At 40.0% G+C, this 12,036-nt stretch overlaps 1 protein-coding gene across 1 annotated transcript; it reads left to right on the forward strand.

Moving 5' to 3' along the window:
• The first annotated feature begins 1,991 nt into the window (after positions 1-1,991).
• tm4sf4 (transmembrane 4 L six family member 4) lies at positions 1,992-10,516 on the forward strand. Its single transcript, XM_033620824.2, has 5 exons — positions 1,992-2,510; positions 3,452-3,541; positions 5,253-5,401; positions 8,666-8,852; positions 9,595-10,516. The coding sequence occupies exons 1-5, from the start codon at positions 2,340-2,342 to the stop codon at positions 9,610-9,612; spliced, it is 615 nt and encodes a 204-aa protein (XP_033476715.1). The 5' UTR covers positions 1,992-2,339; the 3' UTR covers positions 9,613-10,516.
• The last annotated feature ends 1,520 nt before the right edge of the window (positions 10,517-12,036 follow it).

Consider the following 12,036-nt stretch of genomic DNA (forward strand, 5'->3'; position numbering starts at 1 on the left):
AGGTGAGCAGAATTACTATGCCATCTCTTGCCAGACAGTAGGGACATCAAATAGTCTGGGAGAAGGGTGGAACAAGTAATTTTTTTTTTATTTATCATTATTATTATTATTATTATTATTATTACTATTATTTTATTTTTATTTTTTCTAACTTTTGTAAAGGGCTAGGATCCGATCCAAAACACTTTTATTGAAGTGCCCACAGGACAATGACTCATTTGGGTGTACATGTTTGTCTTTTTTACTGCACAAAAAGCAGATAGCATTATGAACCTTTCAAAATCAAAAATTATCCATCCATCATCCATCCATCCAGCCATTTTCATTGGCTTATCCAAAGCTGGGTTGCGGGGGCAGCAGGCCAAGCAAATCACCCCAGACGTCCCTCTCCCCAGCAACACTTTCCTGGGGGACCCCAAGGTGGTCCCAGGCCAGATGAGATATGTAATCCCTCCAGTGTGTCCAGTGGGATGTGCCCAGAACAACTCTAACAGGAGGCGCCCAGGAGGCATCCTGATCAGATGCCCGAACCACCTCAACTGACCCCTTTTGATGCGAAGGAGCAGCGGCTCTACTCTGAGCTCCCTCTGGATCTCTTAGCTCCTCACCCTATCTCTAAGGCTGAGCCCAGCCACCCCACAGAGGAAACTCATTTTGGCTGCTTGTATCCGCGATCTCATTCTTTCAGTCACTACCCAGAGTTCATGACCATAGGTGAGGGTTGGGACATGGAGAGTGGAAATTTAAAGCTTTGCTTTCCGGCTCAGCTCCCTCTTCGCCATGACGGTCCAGCGCAGCGCCACCATCACTGCAGAAGTAGCACCAAACCGCCAATTAATCACACTCTCGATTCTACCCTCACTTATGAACAAGACCCTGAGATACTTGAACTCCTTAGCTTGAGACAGTGACTCTCTCCCAACCGGGGCGATCCACCGCTTTCTGGCAGAGAACCATGGCCTCATATTTGGAGGTGCTGACTCTCATCCTGACCGCTTCACACTCAGCTGCAAACCGCCCAGTGCATGCTAGAGGTCACAGTGTGATGAAGCCAACAAAAATCATTTATATAAAGTTAAAAAACACAACAACTGGCCAGCTCACTCAGTGTGAAAGTCCAGTTTTGACTAGAGTCATCATCTTCAGGGGACCCTGATGAAGACTCTCTAGTCGTATTGGTTTATCTATGTATCAATACAGGATTTTTACTTACAATCACAGTGCCTTGGATGTATTTTTGGACCGCCTTTACCATGGACTTTTACACTGAGAAAAGCTTTACAATTACCTACACAGTGCCTTAATCCAGCACAGCATTCCCTGTTTTTTCCTTATCAAAAATGTTATGATGGATTTTAAATCAATGTTAACTCAAGCTTACAGAATGCACATGTTATATTAGCCCAGTTGGTTATACCTGTGATTAAAGTGATTACCACAGGTCAGGTGATCTTCAGTGTGGCCTTCTTTTGGGCATTTTATTAATACTTTTTATATTTTATTGTAATAAATGATATCATGGCTCAAAAGTACTATGTTTTACTCTGTTTCACATCTGTCAGCCCGTAACACATCATAAGACATTATATATGACTAATTATGCAAAGTTGAACCAGGGATTTGGCAGCCCCAACTAATGAAGAAATCTTTCTTGTTACTCACTAAACCATGATAGGTACAGATCAGCCATGAGGGCCCCGCTGTATCGACCGCCTGTCTGTCACTTCCTCCTCTGTCTCCATGTACACAAAACACATGGTAGAACATTAACCACTGTGTCTTCATCAGTGTGTCTGTCTATACACACACACGGCTATGTAAACCCACATTAATGTGTGTGCGCGTGTGTTTGCATGAAGTCACAAGCGTGTGCATGTGTGTTTGTACGTGTGTGTTATCCTGCCATATTACAGCTGGCTGCTATAAAAGTGAGGCGGTGAGGGTGGGGCAGGTTATAAAGTCTCAAATATAGCATCAACCACATTTGACACAGGACAGGTGAGGAGACAGGGTCATTCAGAGGATCCAGCACAGTGGACTGAACTTTAGAGGAGACAACCAAGCTTAGAGGTGTAAGGAGAAACTGTTGGAAAGGTACAGCTGGAGATAAATTTAGGCCAAATACTCAGCCAGAAAAGCCAACAGGTGGAGTGTTATAATTCTCCTGAACAACTTGGAGTGGACAAAGACTGGACCAGATTTAAATCTTCAGTTTTAAAGCAAAGACATCCACGCTTTGTCAGTTTGAGCTAATTCAGTTGAGAGATCAACCTGAGGGGAGATTTGAGATACCTGTAGGAGTTGTTACTTGTAGCGGAGGTTGAAGCATCAGTGTCAGAATGTGTTCAGGCGGCTTTGCCAAATGTCTGGGGATCAGCCTGATGCCTCTGTCGATTGTGTGTGTGCTGTGTAACATCCTGCTCTTCTTCCCGGGGGGAAAATCTGTGGTGAGCGAACACATCACGCAGGAAGTCTGGTACTTTGGAGGCATTCTGGGATCTGGAGTGCTGGTGAGTACAATAAAGATGCACTCTGTGTGATATAACCTGTTTTTATCATTGCTGAAGATAATTTTGTTGGATTCTTCTGATGTTTTCCTGTATAGTTTTTCGAATTTCATATGTAACTTGCATCTGGCAATTTGTCATGATGGAATTACAGTTAATTATAAATAATACAAAAATAATACAATGAAAAAATTCAATATGGCTGCAAGTAACACCTTTTTTTTTACTGTAGATGAATATGCCAATTATTTTCTTGATTAATCTATTAATTGTTTACTCTATAAATGTCAGAAAATAGAAAAAAAAGCCCATTTTAAAATACCAGACCCAAAGGTGATGTCTTAATATAGCTTGTTTTGTCCAGAAGCCGTCCAGAACTTCAGTTTTCTATCACATATAATGAAGAAAAAAAGCAAATCCTCGCATTTCAGAATCTAGAATTGAGGAATCTTCAGCATTTCTGCCTGAAAAAAAAAAGAAACCAATTAACTGATCAGGTAGTCAATTACTGTTTCACCTTTATACAGCTGCGCTTCATCTGAAAGAGATACTTCCAAAGATCTCATGCCTACAGCGAGTTCACATTAGAGATACTGGAAATTATAATAGCATTAAATTATAATAGAAAAATGTTTTAAAGAATCATGAATCAGTTTAAAGCCTCTTTGTGTAAATAGGTTGTATTATTTTTCAGAATATTCTGACAGTATATTTGTAGAGAAAATATTCAGTCCTGGTAGAAATTAGTGCAGCGCTAATAAATGGAAAGGTTAGGAACTATAAAATAATTCATACCTTAATGATTATGGTGGAACATTATGCAGTTCAATTTCCTCCTGCATACAGCGGGGGAACAAATAATTCATCATCTGCTTGACTGTTTTATATCTGTGTGTGTGTGTGTGTGTGTGTGTGTGTGAACTCGGGGTGTGTTTGGGCAACAGATGATCTTCCCGGCTCTGGTCTTCCTGGGTCTGAAGAACAATGACTGCTGCGGTTGCTGTGGCAACGAAAGCTGTGGGCGGAGATTTGCGGTGAGGAGATGTTTCACTGTTGAACTTCTTCTCACCATAATGAAATGATTATTCAAAGCTGTTCCTTTCAAAAGTTGGGCGAGAATCCACAATAGGCTCACAGGAGAGGAAGATCAGAATGGGTCCTAAAATAATTCTGCAAAAATAGATGATTTAAATTTGGTTGGGGAACAAAAATCAAACGATTAACATGTAGCCTACTATCTATGAGTAGACCCAATAAAACACTGAGGATTAGGAAGTAATGAAACATCATAAATTATATAAGTTTGCTGAGCAACTAAGTAATTGGGATTGTTAGCAAGCACAGTAGCTACCTGGAGCTTAAACTGAGGCATCTAAATGGAATTCAGCCATCATTAATTTCATTATTTACACCTGTGTTTTTCCTGCTGTGACATGTCAAAATGTCCGTAGTAGAAAAAGGTATTTTAAACTGAGCCTCCTGCTGCTGCAAATGAGGCTCTGTGGCAGTTTTGATGTGGTCGTCACAATCAGACGTGCAAATCATATGACACCCAAGGACCTACATCCTTTACAAAGGCAATCCATTAACACAGAAAGTCATACGTACGCTACAGACAATCAGGCACAGAACCTGCAGCATGAAGGAGAGCTTCAATTTTCCTAAAGTGTTGCTTAAAGAGCTTCAAATGGAGTGAAAAGATGGCCTTGTGTGAACACCTCACGGTTTCAGAGTAGTAGGCTACTCAATATGTGTGACCTAGAACATAATGTGAATGGTAGTTACGTGTTATTTTTAAGTCCTTGCAATAAAATGGTGTAAAATTAAAAAAAAAAAAAAATTGATCTAAAAAAACAATCTGGACAAATATCAGATTATAAAATACAATTTACAACACCAGACCTTTCATTCTGTTGTTGCAGTTTATTTATATATTTTATTACTGTGAGGTATTTTTATGAATGATCCGTAGCTTTGCATTTGCTCCACATTTATGTCTTTATATTACATAAATCACAGCAGAGCTCAACACAAGAGGATCCCAGTTCACAACAGCAGTGAAAATGTCCTCTTTCTTCAGAAAACACAACTTTTATATTCTATTAAATTCCTTTTTTAGTTTTTAGGGGTGAAAATAGGTTAAACTGATTATCCCCCTAAATGTCTTAACTAAAACTAAATAAACAGAAGAGAGACAATCAAGCTTTAAGGCTTGAAGGGTGTGTTTCTTCCAATGGCTCTATTTAATGTCACTGTACAGTCTCATCACTCTGAGCATGTAAAGCAAACACAATGGTATTATGTACACACCTTTCATAATTTACTCAGCAATAAATGCCAAAAAATAAAACCCATACACGCAAATTGATGAGATTTTGATCGCTGAACAGTAACAAGAAATTCCTCTGATGGGAGTTTGACATGATTTTATCACACAGAGCTGGTATTGTTCTGGTAGAGACACACATACTGATCAATACAGCAGGAATGTGTCGGTGTGTGAGCGTGTGTGGGGTCCAGGAAAGATTCAGCAAACAAAAGTCTGTTAGATCACTGCACACACACACAAACACACACATACACACACCACTTCAGTAGCTCGTGTCAACCGTGCTCTGCTTGTCACCCTCAGCTTGTTCTCTGCACACCGAGAGAATAACTCCATTGTAATCACAGAAGTTAAAAGCCTGATTGTTAAAAGTATTGATTCCCAATATGAGTGACTGCTCCTCTTTCTTTCTGTAGATGCTGAGTTCCATACTGTTTGCAGCCGTGGGTGTTGTAGGGGCTGGTTACTCAGTCATAGTTTCTGCTGTGGCCATAAACCACGGCCCTCGGTGTATGTTCAGCTTCAATGAAACCGTCAAGATCTGGGACACTCCCTTCTCAAATGGGTGAGACACACAGTCCTATTAGTATTAAAAGACGTACTTCCCATTCTAAATGATAAGCATAACCACCAGTGTAAAGATGGGCATCTTGTTTTGTTAAGTGTAAAATTTAAACCACTTTTTTAGTTGCTTGGAAATAAATTAGATTGTGTCATATTTGGATTTTAATTTTCATAATTAGGACTGATTTTTTTTCTTTAAAAAAGTAGTTTGATCATTTGGAAAATAAGCTGATCCAACTGAGAGTGGTATTGATCTTCTCATCTCACTCTCAGTACAAAAAGGAAAAAGCAGCAGATTTTGAACTATTCCTCTAACAGATTGGTTGTGGATATAAAAGGAAAAAGAAAGACAATAGCATTTTGCTATCTAATATTGTGCAGACTTAAAAGGGCCAGTCCCAGGTGGACTGCTCCCAGCTTGATTTCAGTCTTTCCTCCAAGATGCTTACCTGCATGTAATGTCTTACAACACAGCAGAACAGCAACAAAAAGCTCATAAAAACTTGTAAATAGACGTTGAGTCAAGATTATTTTTCCAAATGACTGTTCCCAAGATGAAGAATAAACGTTCACACCAAATATTTTAGTGTTTTCAGCCAAACAAACTTTATTCACAAACTTCATTCCCTTCGGTTGTCTTCAGGGGGAGGCAACAGTCTGACAAACTGGTTTTATTTGTAATTTATGTTAACTAATCCTTCAAAGGAATACTTCATCCCCCAAATGATCATTTGTATATCAGTTACTTGCTCCATTTTACATAGAATTTATGGAGATTTTTTTCTTTCATGCATGCCTCCGATGAACGAAGAATCCAAAAACTCAAACCACGTTACCAACAGCAAAACTATGTCAAAACATTGGTGTACAAACTCTCACACAACTCATGCAGTATAATCCAAGTCTCATTTATCCAGCTGAATACTCAGTATTTCCCAAACAGACAGCCCTTACCAACAGGGAACTAAACTAAAAAGTTATCTACACTCTCTTCAGAGCCAGACTCCACTGACAAAAACAGTTAATCTTAGGGATGCGTGATAATATTGGCATGTCATCAGTATCGGCCGATATTGGCTTTAAGATGAAGGGCCCTATTTAGATGGTCTAAAGCGGACGGCGGACGGCGCATAATCCATGTCGCAAGTGTCATTGCTATTGCCAGCGCAGTTGTCATTTTCACGCCCTGCGCCCTCTTCGTCTAACTAGCAAATGAACTTGCGCTTCTCTGGGTGTGCTGGTCTAAAAATAAGGAGTGGTCAGGCGCAGTCATGGCGCGTTGCTAGTTAGATGATGGGAAAAGCAAATGCGCCAGTGACCAACAAAAACCTGGTCTAAAGTCAACGGCGCAGTATTTCGCTGTTAAACAAGTTAGTAATATGCGTCTCTAGGCGGGTGCACAACGCGCGTGCACTCTGCTCAGACACACACGGAGCAGCCACACATATGCAAAAGATAACAAATAAAAATATGATCACAATGTGAAAGGTTATTTTTGTGCACATTACAATATTTATCAGAAACACGTCTTAATGGTCAGTCATTAATCAGAATGATCTAATCGCAGTAATAATGATCATCATAATCAGGGAGGTCCAAGCTCGCAGTGTCCGAATATACGCAACTGCGAGCAGACCTCCACGGGCTGATGATGCATAGCCTGTAAAATGAACTTGTCTTTCCCAAATGAGTTGTGATCATTTTGGCATGTAAATCACAAAATCAAAGATGTGAAAACGTTTGATAAACTTTATTATGACATAAACACAACAATAACCAGCTTCTGTGAACTAAAAACGTAAACTTAGAGCCACGTACAAATGTATATTTAAAAAAAAAGCTTTTAGAACATAAAACTGAAGATCATCTTGTCAGGAGGAGGAGGAGGAGGAGGAGGATGCACAGCGGCCGCACAGCCGGGGGCACCCGGGGGAAGCTCCGCAGCCCACGCGCAGCCAGACCAGACGGGCCCGGGTGCAGCCACGGGAACAGCCCTTCCTGCACCTTCAGGCGGGGGGGTTCAGGATGCTGGAGAGGGAGATGGGCTCTCTAACCTCCTGGGTTAAAATAAAATTGAATAACTTACAACGTGTTGACAGCGTTTCTCCCGTGCGCGCGCGCTCTCTCTTTCTCTCTCGCAGTCTCACTCTGTTTCTTTTCTTTTGGCTTTTCTAAGATGACAGATGCTGAATATATACTCCCTATCTGATGCTGTGGCTGTTTGTGGTTGGCTGAGAGATGTGAACTTATTAGATTGCAGCTGTATTAATCAAATCAGGTTGGGTTTCCATTACGCGTGCCAAACGTGCCAGACGGTGCCAATCCCCTTTGATCTGACATCAGATGTGACGGGACAGTCGATACAGAGATACATTATCGTCTCCTCAGCTGTAAAACACTCATTCTTTCCAGTTGGTAGGTCCGCCATCTAACTAGCTCTCCGTCGTGCGCCTCTCTTAAAGGGAATGAGAGGTGACACTCTGATTGGCTTATTGAATGATACACCCAAAACACACCCATGACTAATTCACAGAGTAAGTCCAACCCTTTTAGACTCTCCACCATGGCGCACAGTCTGAAAACCAGCTGTCTAACTAGCAAGTGACTGGGACACGCCCATGCGCCGCACGCCGTCCGCCGTCCGCTTCTGTCTCCCCATTTCACACACTGTCCTGTCAATTAAAGGCAAAAGCCCAGAAAAATAATCTTTAAAAAACATTCTATTTCATGTCTCCATCTGCTGGTGGGTCATCATGATAAGAGTATGCATGCATAATATGATGTTAATTCCACTACAGAACAGACTTGATGATCACTAAAATTAAATGGGGCAAAAAGTAAATATAGTGATATCTATATCGACCAAATAAGTTGTTATAAATTGGCATATAGGATACTGGCAAAAACCCCAATATAGCGCATCCCTAGTTAATTAACATTGCTGAACATGGGAGCTGCTGGTCTACCACTGCCTCCATCAGTTAGTTTGTCTGTGTTACTGTGTCACTTTGGTCTGAACTAAACCTTTGAAACACCAAAGTTGTGTGTGAGTTTGTAAACAGATGTTTTGAGATAGTTTTGTTGTTCTTAAATATGGACCCCTATGACTTCAATTCATCAAGAATTTTTCTCCATTTCTGGATTCTTTGTTCACCATGGAGGCATGTGAGAAAAAAACCACTGAGCTCACTCTGGTGTGCTCTTCAAAAGATGAAAGTGTCTACAGATAAAAACCTGTTGTCTCTTCTTCACCCTCCCTTTCCAGTGACTATCTGTCCAACAAAACCTACTGGACGATGTGTTTAGAGCCGCAGGGCGTGGTGTCCTGGCATCTCTCTCTGTTCTCTGTGCTGCTGGTCATGGGTTTGATCCAGATGGCACTGTGCGCTGTGCAAGTGGTGAACGGCCTGCTGGGATGTCTGTGTGGGGACTGCTGTGGCTGCTGTGGAGGGGTCAGTGTGTAGTCGAAGACGATATGACTTCAGATGAGTTTATTTGTTAGAAGGATTGGATAAATTTGAAGGGAACTTCAACGTTTCTGATATTATTATTCCTCTTATTCCCATTCTCATTCTTCTTCTTCTTATTATTATTATTATTATAATTATTATTATTATTAGTAGTAGTAGTTGTAGTAGTATGTGAAACTGTAGCAGCAGTGAAAAGCCCTAAAATCACAGACATGAATGAAACATTGGTGACATAATAGATATTTTATTGTTATAACACTATTTTATCTGCTGTAGTCTTTGTCAGAATTAAGAACTTTGATCTTGATTTATTTTACTTTTACCTGGTTAAATACAGGAAAAGGAGAAGAAGACTATGATGAAGATGATGATGATGAACCAAAAAAAATATATTAGTAATTATTAATATGAAAAATAAAACAATAGCTGTAGGCTTTTAATTTGCGAGTCTCTGGCAGTAAGTTGTGTGTTTTATTTGTTAAAGCATCCCTACCTGTTAAAACACTTACTCAGATTCTTCCTAATAATTAGAATTAAATAAATATACCGTTTATTGCCCATTTAATTCCAGAGTTAGATGATAAATTGAAGTTATCTGACATTAGCTCCTTATCCAGTGAATTATGCAGCTGCTTGTAACTTGATTATTGGTGTTAGCAAACAGAGATGAATTACACCTTCAGAGTAAACCACATTAAAAATGTTGATGTTGTTTGTCTTTCAGAGCGATGGAACCGTCTGAGCACTTCCTGCAGCCGTGGCAGTCTGCAGGCGGCTGTTTCCTGTATTTATTCTAATAATAGAGGGTGACAGGTAGTTTCTCACTTCGTGCCATTTAGCATTAAGTTTTTTTCACAAGAGCTCATTGATTACATTGTGTTTACTATCTGACAACACTGGTGAAATGACAGAGCTCTACTTTACAGGGTTTCTTGTTTACTTTCTACCACACACTAATGACTCCATCCTCTCATTGTTAAATCTGAATGTGTATTTTTGGCTCTTTACTGTCGTACACTGACCACTGCAGTTAATAATTTTCCTCCTGTTATATAAAATATATAGGCTACAGTATGTAACCGTTTTTACAGCTAAATCACTAATGGAATATTTTATTTTTATATATGTATGAAAAGCAGATGGGGCCATGGGACAGAATAAGACCTTGCTGCTGCTTTATATATTCTTTTTCTAATTTAATCAAACTCAACAACCTGTTAATAAAATAAGTTTTAAGAGTTTCTCCTATCAGATATTTCTGTTGTATGACTGCCCCCTGCTGGGCACTTTGGTTGTTGTAAACATGAGGTTAAAAAGTCATAGACGGACCTACATGATCTACACCATCAATACAAATCTTTACCTTGTACGTCTCATTAACAGAGGTTGTTATTAGAATATAATGTACAGTTTGTTGTTACCAGTGGTTATAACAAATGTATTGCAATATCTCTCCACACTCAAATCTTTGGCCTCTCAGTCAGCTGTGTTGCTGAAAGACTTGTTCTTTAATACTACTCACTGTAGGCACTGATGTGACAGCCACTGGGCTTTTTTCACTTTTCTTTTGTGCACACTTGGATATGTGGGCCTTCTTATGAGGCACTCACTTGTCGGCTGTGTCATTAAAATATATCTTTCTCTAAGTCTGTGAATGACTGATCTCATTTCATGATGCTTAAATGATTGCTGAAGAATACGTACTTTTAATAACCTCTGCCATCAGGTCATGTACAACAGAAAAAGGTCAATTATGGCTGTTAATTGAAATTTGAAGATCCATGAACTTTCTGACCTACAGCTGCAGCCCCAAGTTATCCAGACATGGCCTCAGGTGATGACAGCCAACATGACAGCATGTTACTGTATACTGATGTTCTAAATGTCACATTGTGGCCTGATGAGATGAAGAAAGAAATCTTCACAGTTACTCTTAAGAGGCTGATTACATGCAACGTAGTTTATTTGTGCTAAAATGACAAGTGAGAGCGGTCAGTGTCACAGTGGCAGCAGGCTGAGAATGCCCAGATGTCCTTTTCCTTGGGCCACATCTTCCTGGTCTGTTTCCAGATATTTAAATCTTAAATCTGCAGACCCCCTCCCTGAGAAAGACCTTATATTGCTAAAGACACGGCAGGGCTATTCCAGTTGTTGTTTTGACTCATTTTCACACTTCATTATAGCTTTTAAGGGATTATGATTTTGAAAAAAAAGATACCCACTTCTCCCACAGGAGAACAGATCAAAAATAAAGAGGGGGAATGTATACTGTAAGGGACCTGCAGAATGGAAAGGAAACCTCTGCAACTCTATGGGGAAGCAGGCGCCCTCAGCCAACATTACTGTCTGTCAGAGGCTGCAGCAGGCTGACTTTTGAAGCCAGTGTGAATTTACTGGTATCATATTAAAGTAGAAGGACTCCATTGATAGGCTACCAGCCATGTCATTAGCTTGTCTTAGCTTCTCAGCGAGGGGATTGAATAACGCTCCAAAGTTAAGCAAAATTTTCACAGGGGTCCCTTGAGCTCTCATCTCAAGATATCTGAATGAAGATGGGCTCCATGGATACCCATGAGTTTCCCCTTTAACAGACATGCCCACTTTATTTTAGTCCCCTGCAGTTTTGGGGGGAAACCGTGCAGTTTTTTTGCATGCAGTACAAAAGTGTAATTTCCACCTATTGTATTTGAATATGTCTGCATACTGGAGTTTTTGAAGTGAAGAAAAAAATGACTTATTATGGCCTCTGGGATAATCAGAGCCTCATGAAACTTTACAAACACAATCTAGAGACTTTGGGCATTCAGAGGATTTTTCATAGGTATACCAACAATACAGGGATTTCTCTGCAGTTTCCAGAACAGAAGTGCTCGCCATGCAATGCTAAAAAATCAAATACAGAAATCTCCAAATGTCAGAAGTTTTTGATACCAAATCACAGATTTTTCTACGGTGTTCCTCAAGTTATTGGTGTCTTTAAGGTCCAGTGTGTAGGATTGAGGAGGATATGTTGGCAGACATGGACTATAATATAATAAGTCTATTTTATTTAGTGTAAAATCCCCTGAAAATAAGGATCATGGTGTTTTCTGAGCTGTTTATATCTATATAAGGAGCGGGTCCTTGTTTATGGAGACTGGCTTATTCACGGCCATGTTTCTACTGT

This window comes from Epinephelus lanceolatus, chromosome 6, assembly GCF_041903045.1.
Source record: "Epinephelus lanceolatus isolate andai-2023 chromosome 6, ASM4190304v1, whole genome shotgun sequence".
NCBI classification, from domain to species: Eukaryota; Metazoa; Chordata; class Actinopteri; order Perciformes; family Serranidae; genus Epinephelus; species Epinephelus lanceolatus.